The following is a 15667-nucleotide window of genomic DNA, read 5'->3' as shown; positions in this document are numbered from 1 at the left end:
TAGTGTCATAAAGTTGTATGGTATCTCTTTATATAATACATTTTGAATTATGTTCACCATTAGAGTGGAGTAGACACCCCGGCACAATACATCAGTGTAAAGTATCAAAAATTCAGGTTGTAAGATACCATTAGAGTGGGTTGCTTTGAATAGTATGACAAATCTCAAAAGAACTAAAAGCCTTTCACTCAGTGAGCAACTGAAACAAATCCTACTTTTCACCACCCTGCCTCAGTCATTCATATGTCTCCCTTAATGTCACCAGTCAGCAATCCAGCCAGGAATTCCTCTGTATTATGTTATTTACAGTACCTGGACGAGTCTTCTCCCTTCTTCTGCGGAGCGCTCTCTCTCTCTCTCTCTCTCTCTCTCTCTCTCTCTCTCTCTCTCTCTCTCTCTCTCTCTGCTTCCCCTGGCGTCTGGCTGGTCACATGATCCGGCTGTCCAGTAAGCAGCACTGGTCCTACAGGGCTGCCATGGATGCCCTGTAGTATCAGCACTACTAATGAGTACAGTACTGGGAGGGGCTGTTAAGCCACCACCATTTTGCCTAGTCCCAGCAATCTTGAGGCAGTGTCCTTCCAGATCAGCATTGTTAAAAGGTGTAATTATCAGACTGAGCACTAGAGGGAACCAAACACAATGTATTCGCTTCATAAGATGCACACACTTTTCCTCATACCTTTTTTTTCATGGAAAAGTGTGTCTTATGGAGCGAAAAATACGGTATTTTTTTTAAAAAATCACTGCAGCTAATGGCCTTATGCAGCACAATTTACAGAACAGGTTTTCAGGCTGTGTCTGGTTGAGACTGCCTACTATCCTAAAAGTTGATTTAAATAAAAACTTTTACTATATTGAAGTTAACAAAGGATTTCAAATAAGAATTTTACTTCCCTCAGCCTATTATAAAAGGGATGCTGGAAATAAGCTGAATTCACCCCTGTGGCTGGCTACTTAAAAGTCAGTCCATTTTTTATTCTGGAACTGGAGGTTCTAAATTAGAATTAAAGTTTTATAACTCCATCTTGCATTTAAGGATAATATTCTGTTATTCACAATTAGGTGAAATATGCATTCTACACATTTGTTTCTCAACTTTCCTCTTGCAACTCTAATCTTTTTCATAACATAAGAACTTGATAGATTTTATTAGCATGGGACTTTGAGATTTCTTGTACTAGAATTCACCACAAGTAGAAGTCTGGCAGCTTTAGCAAAGAAATCAAAGTCCTCACAGGAGTTTTCAGTTAGAAATGGGAATGCATTCTGTCAGCCATTTTGTTCCTGTGAAGAAGACAGAGGAATTGGGTGAGAGTGGCCAGACTCGAAGGGAGGTCCAATGGATTAGGGGACTGATGGTATCTCTGTGCATTATCATCTGTACAAAATGCATCTCAAAAGTCTCATAATCCCATGTATCTTAGCCAGCCCATTTCACCTGTCCTTTTCACAAGAACATAATGGCTGACAGAGCTTCCTTTCCCATTATTGTGTAACTGTGTGATCCTATGAGGATGTTGGTTTCTTGTTTAAAGCCCCCAGAACTCTTGCTGAAGGAATTCCTAGTAAATTCTGGGGTCTGAAGGCCAAGAAATCCCAAAATCCTGTGTCTAGACTTTTATTTTATTTCACATTCAGTCATCTGATAGAACAGGTCTCAGGTTACCACATCCTGATATGCTTCTGGAACAAAGTCCACATCCAAATCAAATTACTGGTCTTAGATCAAATTCTGCTCCTTTACTGTTATGGGGTATTGATCACTTCATTTCGATTAAACCAGAAAATTAAATAAGCTTTTTCTCTGGAAACACAGAGGTAATTGAGGACACTATTCCAGTGTGCTGAAAAATAAGTTAAATGGTATACAGCAGCGGTCCCCAACCTTTTTGGGACCATGGACCAGCTGAGCCTCCAAGGTGGCCCGCACAAGTGCGGGTGGGTGCACGTGCACTCTTGGGCGCATACGCGAAGTGGTGGGGAGCACCAGCCAGTGCCGGCATGAGTGCTCCCCCACCCCTTCACGCATAGGCAGGGGCACCTGTGTGCCCACCCGCACGGCTGCCACTTCGCATGGGTGCTCGGGTGCATATGTGAAGGGGTGGGGGAGCACTCACACATGCGCTGGCATGCATGCACGTGCACAAAGCAGCTATGGGGAGGGGAGTGTGTGCGGGGGCGAGGTCTGTCTTCATGGCCCGGTCCAGCTCAGGCTGCGGACCAGCACCAGGCTGCGGACCAGGGGTTGACGACCTCTGGTATACAGTATAAGTGTCTTTACAACCTATTATCTTTAGTTTAAGGATGTATGTTATTCCCTATCAGTTAAAAGTAGCAAAGGTAATATACATTTTAATCTCAGCATTTCCAGTAATTTAGATCTCATGAAATGTGTTCTACAATGCTATGCTGCGGAAGCTGGATTTAGGCATCCTTTCTCTTCTTCCTGTCAAACAGCTTTTCTCAGAGATTTCTGCTTATCCAATGGCATTTCTGTGTGTACAGTTAGATTGGGTAAATAAAGGGGGCAACCCAGTAAAGTTATGTGAAGAAATAAGCACCAAGCTTCTGTGCATACATATACATGGGTTCACTTGTTTTAATGTGAGATCAAAATCTATGCATTAACACTGAGCAAAGGAATTAATTTTTTAAATCATTTTAGGGATATTTTTGTTGTCAAAATTGATATCTCAAAATAGAAATTTGTCACTATTTAAAATAGACTGCTGAAAATACTGACATGTAAGGAAGATTTCTAATTTGTAAAATTAAATAAACATTATAATTGACAGGGCCCTTGTCGGAGAGAAATGGAAGATATGTTAAATAACTTAAAGATTCTGAATGTCCTAAGTCCAAGAGGATTGCATATTCCAAACTGTGACAAGAAGGGATTCTACAAGAAAAAACAGGTGAGTAAAATTCCTGGGTAATTTCTCTTCTTCCTTTTTTTAATGAGCAGATCAATCCCATTTTAAAAGAAATAGTTCCAGTGTAAATAACAATAAAAATACTTAATCGTTAGAGCAAAATAAGTTGAATAATGAATAGGCAGAGTTAGGCTTAGCTCCAAAGAAATTTATTAGGTGTAGTTTACTGATGTTGTTCATACCATGTTTCCCCAAAAGTAAGACAGGGTATTATATTAATTTTTGCTCCAAAAAACGCATTAGGGCTTATTTTCAGGGAATTCTTTTTTATTCAAATGCAGCCATGTCATCTTCTTCTGGTTGCTGGACAATGGTGGAGGGTGGGGTTTGTTTGACTTAACTGGGGCTTATTTTGGGGGTAGGGCTTATACTACGAGCATCCTGAAAAATCATACTAGGGCTTATTTTCAGGTTAGGTCTTATTTTCAGGGAAACAGGGTAATAACAGGTTAAATCAGAAATCCTGATATTCAAGCCACCAGATGAGTTGGCCCAAATCCTAGATATTAGTTCCCTGCGATTTAAAAAAAAAGACTTTTTGAAAAATAAAAACAAGAGAGAGAAATGGTGCTGTCACTCACTGTATATCTAGTCAATTAGAATTGTAAATGGTTGGCTAAAATTACAAGAATTGAGTTGGGTTGTACAACAGACAATTGTTTCAGCAATTCTGCATACAGTGGTGTCTTGCTTAACGATTGCCTTGTTAAACGACAAAACTGCTATATGATGACTGTTTTGCGATCACTTTTGCGACCGCAAAACAATGTTTTAATCTGCAAAATCCACTTTCTGACGATCGGTTCCCTGCTTTGGGAACCGATTCTTTGCATTACGATGTTTTAAAAACAGTTGATTGGTTGCTTCAAAATAGCCGCCCATCGTGTAAAATGGCTCCCCGCTGTGTTTTTGGACGGATTCCTCGCTATACAGGCACCGAAAATGGCTGCCCCTATGGAAGATCTTCGCTGGACGGTGAGTTTTTCAGCCCATTGGAACGCATTGAACAGGTTTTCAATGCATTTCAGTGGGATTTTTTTATTTCGCTTAACGAGGATTTTGCTCTACAGCGATTTCGCTGGAACGGATTATCCTCGTTAAGCAAGGCACCACTGTATCTGTTTATCATATCCTATGGATGACTGCTTCCAAAACCTGGGTCATGCAAACATGAAAGTGATGTGCACTCAGCGTTTACTTTTTTTTGTAATGCTGGCCCCACAGGTGTTCTTGGTTTTCCCTCTGCATCAGCCTATGAAGCTGTCTCCTGTCAACATCTGTAACAATAAGCAATTTCTATTTGGTTATTTTAAAATGACATGTGGCCTGGACATCTGGCATTAATAATAGATAGTGCGGATTTAATCAACTGGCGGCAGCTGAAAGACACGTAATGTAAGCTTGTGCGCATGTAAGAGGCACGCGCGCGCTTTCATGAAGGTGTACTCGTGCGAAGAAGCAGGAGAGCATAATGCGGGTGCTTACGTGCATGTGCAAATGGTGCAGTGCTTGTGCGCATGTGCAAATGGTGGCACGACACTTGTGCGGGCGCTCCTCATGCGCATGCACAATGGGGTGGGGGAATATTTGCACAGGCACCAGTGCACACGCAAGCACAAAGCAGCTGTGCGGAGGGGGGAGGCCTGTCTCTGCGGTCCGGCTCAGGCCATGGACCAGCTCTGGACCATGGACCGGGGGTTGAGCACCTCTGCATTAGAGTTGTGGGAGACATAGTTTTGGAAGACATAGTTTTGGGGCTTCTGAACCCATATCTGGGGAATCCTAAGATAAGGAAAATACCTACTCAAGATAAACCATTTTTACCTCAGGATTTACAAGACTTAGTGGCTAGCTCAAAATCTGGAGTTCTGAGGGTAACAAGCAGTGGCAGATAGAGTGGAAGCCTAGGTCATGATAGATCTGATGTGTTAATAAAAGCTAAGCAGAAGTTGTTCTTGTGTCTGGAGACAAGAATCACTCAGACAGGAAAATATTGTAGCAAGGGTTGTGAGCTTGGGAGTGGCTGAGGAGAGCTGCTGGGAAAAGCGCAACCTAATTACAAGGAAAGCCATTGAAAGAGAGAAAAAGAGCTTGTACTTCTGGCTTTTGTGAGGGAAAAGAACCAGTCCAGGTTAATAAAAAATTGTATTGTTTATGCCGCCTAAACAAAGTAAAAAGCTGGTTATGGAGGCCAAATTCAAAGTGAGGGCGCAATGCTGTCAGCCTTTGTAATATTTTTAATTGCTTCCTATAATAAAGGTATCATAAATGGAAAAAAGTTTAAAAATGAATTAATAAGCAAAAATATATACTTCTACCTCTCTGAGTTGTTGACTATAGTGAGAACAATAAAATTAATGTCCCTTGTTACCAGTCTCTCATTGCTATCATTTGCAGTAATTTCAGAGGGAAACTCCATGTTGTAGCAACTGTTTCTGTACTCTGTATTATAAGCACCAGATGGCATTCCACCAAGGGGAAGGGGATTTCAAATCCTAGCAGCTGTGTTCCAAAAGGACTAGATGTTTGCACTGTTATACTGAACAGTCCATTAGAATTTTTGACACTTTCAAATGTGCCTTTAAGGCTCTATCCTGTCAGACGCAGAGTATTCTTGCATAATTCCCCATGCCTCCCACTACTTGGCTACTTCCCTCACACACATGCACATTTGCATAAAAACTGTTGTTCTAGTCTCTGTTTCAGCAACAGTTTAGTGGAAAGTGCATGCAAGAATGTATGTGTAATAGATTTGTTTGGATATCAGCTCTTTGCCTCTGCTTTTTTATATGGATACTATATGCCTTCTGTTCAACTTGCTTCTCCATTACCAATCCTGGACCTCACAACTGAGCCCTAGGTTACCCCACTTGTTACCTCCTCACAGTTTGAAAAGAAGCCATTAATCATCAACCTCTGAGTATGATTCTGTAGCCAATTCTGTATCCACCTGATAGTTGTTCTATACAGCCCACACCTAGTTAATCAGAATATCATGGGGCACTTTGTCAAAAGCTTTGCCAAAATCAAGATTTATAATGTTCACAACATTCCCTCTATCAGCAAGGTTACCTAATCAAAAAATGAGATCTAATTAGTCTGGCAGGATTTGTGCTTAACAAATTTGTCTTGGTTTCTAGTTATTACTGCATTATTTTCCAAGTTTTTGCATAGTGACCGCTTAATAATCTGTTCCACTTTTTTTCTTGTTTGCATAGTGACAGTTTAATAATCTTTTCCACCTTTTTTTCTTGTTGTAATTGTTTGTAGTTTGCCTTTAGAATTTCCTGTTTTTTAAGTTCCCACCCTTCCTGGACTCCTTTGCTTGTTAGGGTCTCCTGCCATGGAACCTTACTTAACATTGTAATGAGTTTGCTAAAGTTGGTGTTTTGTGTTTTTTTAAAAAAATAATTCAGCATATATGTGTGGCTACCCTCTGGTTTTCTTTGAAATCAAGAATTCTAGTAGAACATGGTCACTCTCACCCAGAGTTTCCTTTATTGCCACTTCCTCCACTAAATCATCTCTATTGGTTAAAAACAAGTCAGGGATAACTTGTCCTCTAGTTTATTTCTCCACTTTTCATAGGAGAAAATTATCAGCCACACCAGCCAAGATTTTCTTGGAAGGGCCATACTTGGCAGAATTTGCCTCCGAACAGATACCTGGATATTTGAAACCACCCATCACTTACTACATCCTGTCTCTTTGAAATGCTTGCAATTTGTTTGTTTTTTAAGTTTCATCTGCATTCTCTCCTTGAACAGGCAGTTAGTAATAGACTCCCAACTACCATGCTCCTTTTGTTTTTTGCCCCAACTACATTAATCCAAATGCTCTTAGTGAGACAGCCAACCTTCTCCTCCTATATTACTGTGCAGGAATTTTTATCTTTGCCATACACTACAACTCCACCTCCCTTTCTATTCTGTCTGTTCTTTTTTTTTTTTCGAACAATTTATATCCTTCATTTACTGCATTCTAATCATGAGAGTCATCCCACCAAATTTCAGTGATTCCTATCAAGTCATATTTACCCTCCTGAACTACACCTTCCAGTTGTTTTGTTTGTTTGTTTCCCATACTCTTGGCATTCTTGTATAGACACAAGAGATTGTGTGATATGGTGCCTGCTTATCTTTGTACTTTTACATTAATGCGATTATTAATGTTAATATTGATTCACATTAGAACTGTTTGGTCCTTTCCTCTTACAGCGTGTGAGGCTTCATCTAACTTTACCTCTGTGCTTGCATCTCCCTCTCCCTTCCATTTCAGTTTAAAGCCCTCCTGATGAAGTTCTTCATGCTGTGGCCAAACATATTCTTCCCATCCTTCTGAAGTGCAAGTCTTCCCTTTTTGCAGTCCACCATCTAGAAAGCTTAGCCCGTGATTCCAAAAATGAAATTCCTTACGTCAGCACCAGCTTTATAGCCGGTCATTCGCCTGGAGTATTTTCTTTTCCCTTTTAATTCCTCTTCAGAGTGCTGGTAGGATGGATGAGAAAACCCTCTGGGCACCAAAGTCCTTAAGTTTCCTTCTCAGAGCTTCAAAGTCTAATGTGATGTCTTGCTCTTGGCTGTATCATTTGTTCCCAGAAAGATGGAAAGGGATACATATCCTTGGGTTTTATGACTGATGGCAATCCTTCTGTCAGTTCCCTAATCTTTGCTCGAGGGAGACAGCATACCTGGTGGGTCCATGGATCTTCCTGGTATACTTCAATTTCTATCCCACTCTCCTATTACAACTACTCTTATCTTTTTATAGGGTGTAGGTTTAGAGTCTCCGCTTGGCTGAGTTTCAGTTCCTCTCATGTACTCCTGTATGGTCTCCTCTTTGACTTCATCTACTTGCCGTCTGCCAGACTCCTCATCAAGAACCTGAAAGCAGTTTTCAGTTCCACTGGTGAAGATAGTCTTCTCCTTCTTTTGCTCCTGTGACTCTTTTCCATGGAGCTTCCTCCACTATTTTTCCTCTCTCCTCACCATTCTTATGGCTCTCATCAGTAATCAGGATACACCCCTTCCAATTAAACTGAGCACACATCCATGGCTCTTAAGCTGAGCACATGGTGTTTCTGACTGGGGAAATTCCTAAGGGTCCTCCAATTCCTTTCCGGTTGTTAATCTAAAAACACTCACTTATCTGCCTTTGTCTCCTTGGTTTCCCCCTTTCTTTTGTTCCTTCCTCCAGTAAAGCTTTCCTTCCTACCTTACCTTCCTATCTTTTCCCCATAAAACTCCTGTTAACTCGCCCTGTTCTCCCTCTGTGGTCATGAATGCTCTCAGGCTGCCTTAGCTTCTTTCCTCAGCTGGGTTAGGAGTCAGCAATCAAAAGTTGTCCTCGCTTCTGTCTTCCCCCAGTAATGATAGTGCAGATCATATTCTCACCTTCTGGAATCCTCTACCATACTATATGAGAGGAAATTTTGATTGAATTTACATATAACATATGTATATTTAAATTCTCATTTTAAAAAGTTAATAAATGTAATTCTTCAAAACACCTCAAGTTTATGCATGTGGGATATTGTACTTCTGTAGCCACAATTAAAAAACCCAGGAAATGCCCCATATTGTTGCACAATAATGTGCCTGCTGGAAAAAGGATGCCAAATTTTACACTACAGAGGGCAGCCTGAATGTTGACAATGGCAGTAGTCAGAATAGTCTGCAGGATATATTTTTCTGCTCACTACCATTCACAAAGTGATACCACACAAGGGAAAATCCCAGTATCGGACACTTTTTTCATCAGTTAACCACTTCTCGTCAAAATATAAAGCAATTTTCAGGGCTGTAGTTCAACAAATATGAATGGTATGCACATTTTGTCTTATCAATATATTTAATCCATTTTAAATCAGATGAGGCTCAAGGTCACTTGCTTCTGCACAGAGATAAAACAGTATTACTTTTTAAAAAATCATAATTAAAAAATCCTTTTCCCAAACATCCCCAAATTTGACACTGAGCAAGATCATACATTCTGCTACACCTTTCCCAGCTTGGTGCTGATCTGAGGCCCAGTTTCATAGTTAGAATTTTTTGTTTGTGGCACTCCTATTTTTTGAGTTGGGTCATGGAATACTGAATCCTCCTGTCAGCTGTATATATTGGTGCCCTTGTGGAACAGCAATAATACATGTGCAGGAGTGAGATTTCCATATAACAGGTTTTTGCAGACATCATTACTGAAACATGATCTGTACATAACCCTCATTTTGAAAGAATGTTAACTTTTCAAACACTATTTTAAAGTCAATTCTGAAGGGATGTTTATTTTTTTGTGGTTTTGCATCATTTTGAGGTTTCTTACAGGTTGAGCAAAACAAATAAATACTTTGTATAAGTAGTAAACAGTAATTTGTTGTTTTGTAACTTTCAAGGAGTAGCTCAGAAAATCTTGCATTCTATCTTTAGAGACTAGCAAAACTCTGCCTTTGTTCTTGGGATAAATTATCCTAGGCTATCAATTAATATTATCTACATTATGTATTTGAGCAACCATATCTGTCAGAAAATAGAAACATAGACCTCTGAAATACCCGTATACCTACCAGTTGTTGAAGTGATTACTCCATTGCAAGGGATTATATATCTGCTAATAAATGTCAGCTAGAAGCCTGGGATTCCTATGACAAACAGATGCAAGTGGAGTTGTTAGTGCAGTTTGAACTGGGTTAGCTAGGCATGTGCTCTCTTTGGTGCCTATAAAGAATCAACTAAATGAAGGTCCATGCATAGCTTCCTCACTCATGAAATTTTTATAGACCCATTGAAAGTTGATGTAGTTCCATGGTGGTGGACAGCTGTAGTGTGTAGTGTTACTTGATGTGATTTATAAGGCTTCTCCACGAGACTGCTTAGAATAGCGTTTATGGTACAATAACTATGACTTTCCTAGATATTTAGTATTTGAGGTAAATTTTCATTATACTTACTATTCCCAGAAATGGCAGTTTTGATAAAATGAAAAAGAATGGCTTAATCCTTGAGCCTCAGACCATGTACAACTGGGGAAATTTTCTGACATCCAAAAATCCTTGTGGCTTGAAATTTCAACTCGGCTTTGGTACTGCCTGTGACACCAAAACTACTTAGGTATAGTTTGCCTAAAATTAGTATATTTAAGCTGTGCTTTCTAAATTGAGAAGGAAAGTTAATGATATAACCCTTACCCATTGAACTGAAGAGGCATAATTATTTATAATGTTATCTTAACTATACTTTCATTTCCAGGTGCCAGATTTTACTGAGAAAACTGATACAATTCTATTGAAAACATTTTTCGTGTCAAAATAGCATTGGCATTTGGTTCACGTATTCTTTTATGAATGTATTTTGCTACCACGTTGCAGAGGGATGACAAGTGGAACATTTGAAGAGTGGAGGGTGCAGTTAGACAACTGTGGCTGCCCTTAAAATGCACATGTGTTTTTCAGACAGACAGCAAACTCTGAAGGGGGGAGATGTTTTGTGTTTCATTTTACACTGGCGGAGATCTGACCTTAGGTGGGCAGTTGTTGCCTAAAGCCTGAACTCTGGAACAATTTCACTATGTACTTGTAAAATACACACATTTTATGGAAATAGGCATACAAAAATGTGCCATTTTAAAACAGCCCTAGAACCATCAAAATTATTCTGGTAATTTTGCAATTTATGAAATTTTACCTCTTGTTTTGCAGTGTCGTCCATCCAGAGGCCAAAAGAGAGGCTATTGCTGGTGTGTTGATAAATACGGTCAACCACTCCCTGGATATGATGGAAAGGGAAAAGGAGATGTTCATTGCTACAATTTAGAAAGCAAATGAGGAATATGCAGTGTGCCATCTTCCATGAAATCAGTATGTGGCATCTTGACCTGCCAGGCCTTAGAATGACTGGAATATAGCATGAATTGTGTTGGACTTGAGAGTTACAAGTTTTGTCCTTCATTTGTATTGGGGGATACAAGACTATGTGGACTCTGCTGCTGCATCCTGTCACTGACATGCTTCCAGCTTTCCATAGATTTACACAGGGAGCTCTGAAATCCCAAATAAGTCTGCACTATTGATCCCCAGGAAGAATTAAGAAAAAAGGCACTTCAGAATGGATTCAGGGAGTCTCCACTGACACTGTTTTTGTTGCTTTTTGTTCGTTTGTTTGTTTTAAAATAATGGCCTGTGACCAATTTGATCCCCAAAAATAACTGCTTTTAGTTTTAAGAATTTATAGACTGTAAGTTTTATAAACCTGTTTAATAGATTGAGAATGATCCATCCCAAGTTTAGCACATTTGTCAAGTAGATATCACCTGGTGAGTTAAGCATTTGTTCCTAGGGAACCTAGAAATACTTAACTTGAGTTGGATGAAACTCAAAGTGTGTATTCTAAGCTTTGGTTTTGTTTTTATGCAGGTCTGACAGAAAATGTATCTTCACGGGTAAAAATATTTTATTAAATTTTAAAAGAAATTTTAAAAAGAAAAATGTTTCTACGTGACTATATATTGTATTGATGAGTATTCTGTTAGTATGTATTTAATATAATTTTTTAAATAAACTATTTAAATGTAACATATATCGGAGTGTTACACAATCACTGCAGTGTGTATTTTCTTTTTCTCAGAGACTTTCCCAGGTTTAAATGTGTTCACTCTCAGGGAAAGATAGTTCAGTCTGTGATACGGACTGATGAGGTGGTTCTCTGCCCACCATAATGGGATGGAGATCCCTCTCTCCTCACTGCATGGGCTGCTGGTGCCATTCAGATATTTAATATAGTTAATTAGAAGATTAGACTAGTATCACCTGGCCTGCACACCCGACCAGCTCCCCCCTTCTTTAGCACCGGCATGGCCAGGTTTAGCCTGCAATAACTCTCTGTGCTTCAGCTCAGTTTCTTGACTCATAACTGCTTTTATTAGTGAGTGGTACAGCATCATTTCCTCTTTCCTTTCTGCCCCATAGTCTTAAAGGGCTGGATTACAGTCATGCGAAAAAGAAAGTACGTCCTCTTTGAATTCTATGGTTTTACATATCAGAACATAATAAAAATCATCTGGTCCTTCCCAGTTCTGAAAATTAGGTAAATACAACCTCAGATTAACATCACATGATATAGTATACTGTGCCATGATTTATTTCACAAAAGCAAAGCCAAAATAGAGATGATCAGCATGTGTTACCACATCTATAAAAGCTGATGTTTTAGCAGTTTGCTGATCTGGTGCGTTCAGGTTTGTGTTGACACAATGCGAAGGAGAAACACATCAGCAGTGATTGTACTGAACCCATTGTTGCTGCCCATCAATCTTGGAAGGGGTTATAAGGCCATTTCCAAACAATTTAACGTCCATCAGTGAGGAAGAGCATTCACAAGTGGAAAACATTCAGGGCAGTTGCCAATTTTCTCAGGAGTGTACATCCAAGGAAATTCACCCCAACGTCAGGCTGTGCAATGCTCAGAGAAATTGTAAAAAATCCAAGAGTTACATCTCAAGACTACAGTCTTCAGTTAGCATGTTAAATGTTAAAGTTCATGACAGTACAATTAGAAAAAGACTGATCAAGTACAGTGTACAGGGGTGCCTCGCATAACGAGTGCACCGTTTAACGAAGAATCCGCATACCGATGCGGATTTCCCCATCACTAATGCGAGGGCATCCTCGCATTGCGAAGGGGGAACAGCTGTTCGGCGGTTCCAAAATGGCCGCCGGAACACAAAAAATGGCCGCCGGGACAACCAAAATGGCCACCGGAACACTAAAAAAGGGTGCCGGGACACCCAAAATGGCCACCGGAACACTAAAAATGGCCACCGGGATACCCAAAATGGCCGCTGCAACATGGGGAAACATCGGACACCAGTGAGTTTTGGGCCCATTTGGAACACATTAAACGAAGTTTAATGCATTCCAATGGGTTTCCCCATCCCACTTAACGATGTTTCCCCATAGCGAAGGTTAATCCGGAACGGATTAACCTCGCTATGCGGGGTACCACTGTATTTGGAAGGGACATGAAAAGAACATGACAGTACAGCTTAGATTTGCAAAGTTGCATCTGGACAAACCACAAGACTTCTGGAACAATGTCCTTTGGACAGATGAGTCTAATGTGGAGATGTTTCATCCTAATGCACAGTGCCATGTTTGGTGAAAACCAAGCACACGATATCAGCACAAACACCCCATACCAACTGTCAAGCACAGTGGTGGAGGGGGGATGATTTGGGCTTATTTTGAAGCTATAGAACCTGGGCATCTTGCAGTCATTGAGTTGACCGTGAACTCCTCTGTATGCCAAAGTATTCTAGAGTCAAATGTGAAACTATCTGTCTGACAGCTAAAGCTTGGCCAAAACTGAGTCATGCAACAGGACAAGGATCCCAAGCACACCAGCAAATCTACAATAGAATGGATGGAATAGAAAAGAATCAAGGTGTTTGTCAAGAATCAAGGTGTTTGCTCAGTCCAGACCTCAACCTGATTGAAATGTTGGGGCTGGGCCTTGAGAGCTGTGCTTAAACCAATGCCCACAAACCTCAATGAACTGAAGCGATCATGTCTACATCCCTGGTGGTGGCAGTGAACCAGCCATCAACCAGAGCCTCGACAGGAGCACCAGCCAGTTCAGCCAAAACAACTCTCATGGCATCCTGGAATCCTACAGTAGCCTTCGAGGGCGGACCATAGAAATAGGTCCCTGCTCCCTACTAGGGGGGAGAGCCACTGAGGTCACATTTTATTAGGTGGTGGTCTGACCATGACAATGGGGCTGACACAAGGTCAATAACCACTCTCTAATTGGTGGAAAGGACCAGGTCTGGCATATGACCACCCACATGGGTGGGGCCGTTGACATGTTGGGACGTGTTCAAGGAAGCCATGGTTTCCAAGAACTCAAGAGCTGGCCCAGAGGTGTTGGGCATTTTGTTAACATAACTCTATGTAACTGGTAATGGTGCGGCTAAAAAATATTGTAAATAAATAAATAAATGGAAAACTAGGGAAAGGGTAGGGTGTTAGAGTTTTTCTCCTTGTTATGCTAACTTCATTTACATGTCAAAGATTTCTTGTTTTCATGTACAGATGGTTCAGAGGTTGCACCTCATCTGCAGTCTGAGGAAATCAAATAGACTGCTATTCCACACAGTAGAAAAATGGGGGAAGCTCCAATCCTCACTCTGACATTGGGATTATTTTAGGCATCCCCTACAGATGAATGCCTACTGTTTACACATAAAAGAGTGAATAAAATTTTTGAGTACCCTGCACTGGGAACAACTGCATACAAATGTGGAAAATGGCCTTCATCACCACTATGTATATGTGCTTATACACATGTGCTTCTGACAGACCTAAAAATATAGTTTTTGAATGGCAACTGATTAATGGTTTCTGGGAGTTGATTCCAAGGTGCATACTACAAGATTTGATACTGCATTCTCCCTCCAACAGCCATTTAATATACAGTTGCTGCTCCACACAATGACTAAGAAGGGCAAGAAAGACATCACTAGGTGTGTTAAGCCTTTAACCAAAACTGTATTGGACATCCCAATACACATGTATCTCACCCACAGAAGAAAAGGGACAAGCCGTGTGATATGATCCTGTCATCTTGGCCTGGTGCCACCATACCAGGCTGTCTTGAGCCTTGGAGCTTGCACCGAAGCCCACACTGTCATTCAGTCCATACTAGGAGTTGTCTGGTTTGCCTCTGTCCTCTGCAGTCTTTTCTTCCTAGCTACAAAATTGTGACAAGGCGAGCTGCTGTATTCACAAAATCTCACTGGTTAGTATACAAATCAAAAGCAACACAATAAATGGGCACAGAGGAGAACCTGCAGGAAACGAACAAAAAAGAGATTCACTTCCAATCTATTGATATGTATACAGTAGTTGCTGGCCAGCCTTCCAAAAGGGTGGTCAACATCTGATTGTGGTAATCCAGTGACTACAGAGAATATGTACTTTCTTGCAGCACAAAATGGCCTAAGTTTAGTTTAAAGTGGCCAGAGGTACAGCTGTATATAGGCTGGTTACTTCAGATCACACACTATTCTGTGTCTTGTGATATTTGGGGCTATAATTGATGCAGTATTCCAGACACAGTGGAATCTTCAATTCCTGGCCATTGTGCCAAACATGATCTCAATCTGAGATCAAGCCTGGAAAATCTATGCCACCAGGTTTGTATTTCCTGCCATATACTGTAGCCAGGAGTATTTCACCTTCTTCTTCTGTTTGCAGTCCCAGACAATAACCAAAAGCAAGTTTCACAAGGTCTAATAGTATGTGGTACATAACTGGGAAGTGTGGACTGCACTCAGCATGGTTGATTATAAATTGCATCAGCTTCTGCTGGTCATTAATAACAACCTATTATACAGTAAGCAACTTCAGATGTTGACATCAGTCAATATTTATGTAACAAACAGTGGTAAATAGCTGTTTGTGTGTCCATACCCTGATTAAACCAAACAAATATTGCCATAGGTAGATCTATTATCTGTCCAGGTATGGAGGGTCTTTCATCCATATACAGTGCAATCGTTTTTGGAACTCAGAATATCACCTTCTACTTCTCTGGTATGCTTAGCCCAGAGGGCATAATGTTAGCTATTTGTGCACACTGAGAAGGAAATTTCAATACATACCCAAACCACAGAATTAATTAGTTTTTAGTACAGTCTAAACCTTTTATGCCTAAATTCCATAGAAACATTAGCACAGC

At 40.4% G+C, this 15667-nt stretch overlaps 1 protein-coding gene across 1 annotated transcript in view; it reads left to right on the top strand.

The window, feature by feature from the left end:
• IGFBP3 (insulin like growth factor binding protein 3) overlaps positions 1–11527 on the top strand; it is a 35679-nt gene extending 24152 nt beyond the window's left edge. The window contains exons 3-4 of the mRNA XM_020811238.3: positions 2799–2918; positions 10630–11527. Of these exons, the coding sequence (XP_020666897.3) occupies positions 2799–2918; positions 10630–10755 (246 nt within the window). The 3' untranslated portion in view covers positions 10756–11527. The remainder of the gene's footprint in view (positions 1–2798; positions 2919–10629) is intronic.
• The last annotated feature ends 4140 nt before the right edge of the window (positions 11528–15667 follow it).

The sequence above is a fragment of the Pogona vitticeps genome, chromosome 6 (genome assembly GCF_051106095.1).
Source record: "Pogona vitticeps strain Pit_001003342236 chromosome 6, PviZW2.1, whole genome shotgun sequence".
Lineage (NCBI taxonomy): Eukaryota > Metazoa > Chordata > Lepidosauria > Squamata > Agamidae > Pogona > Pogona vitticeps.
Note: the sequence above shows the minus strand (reverse complement) of the source record. Positions and strands in the feature narration are given on the sequence as shown.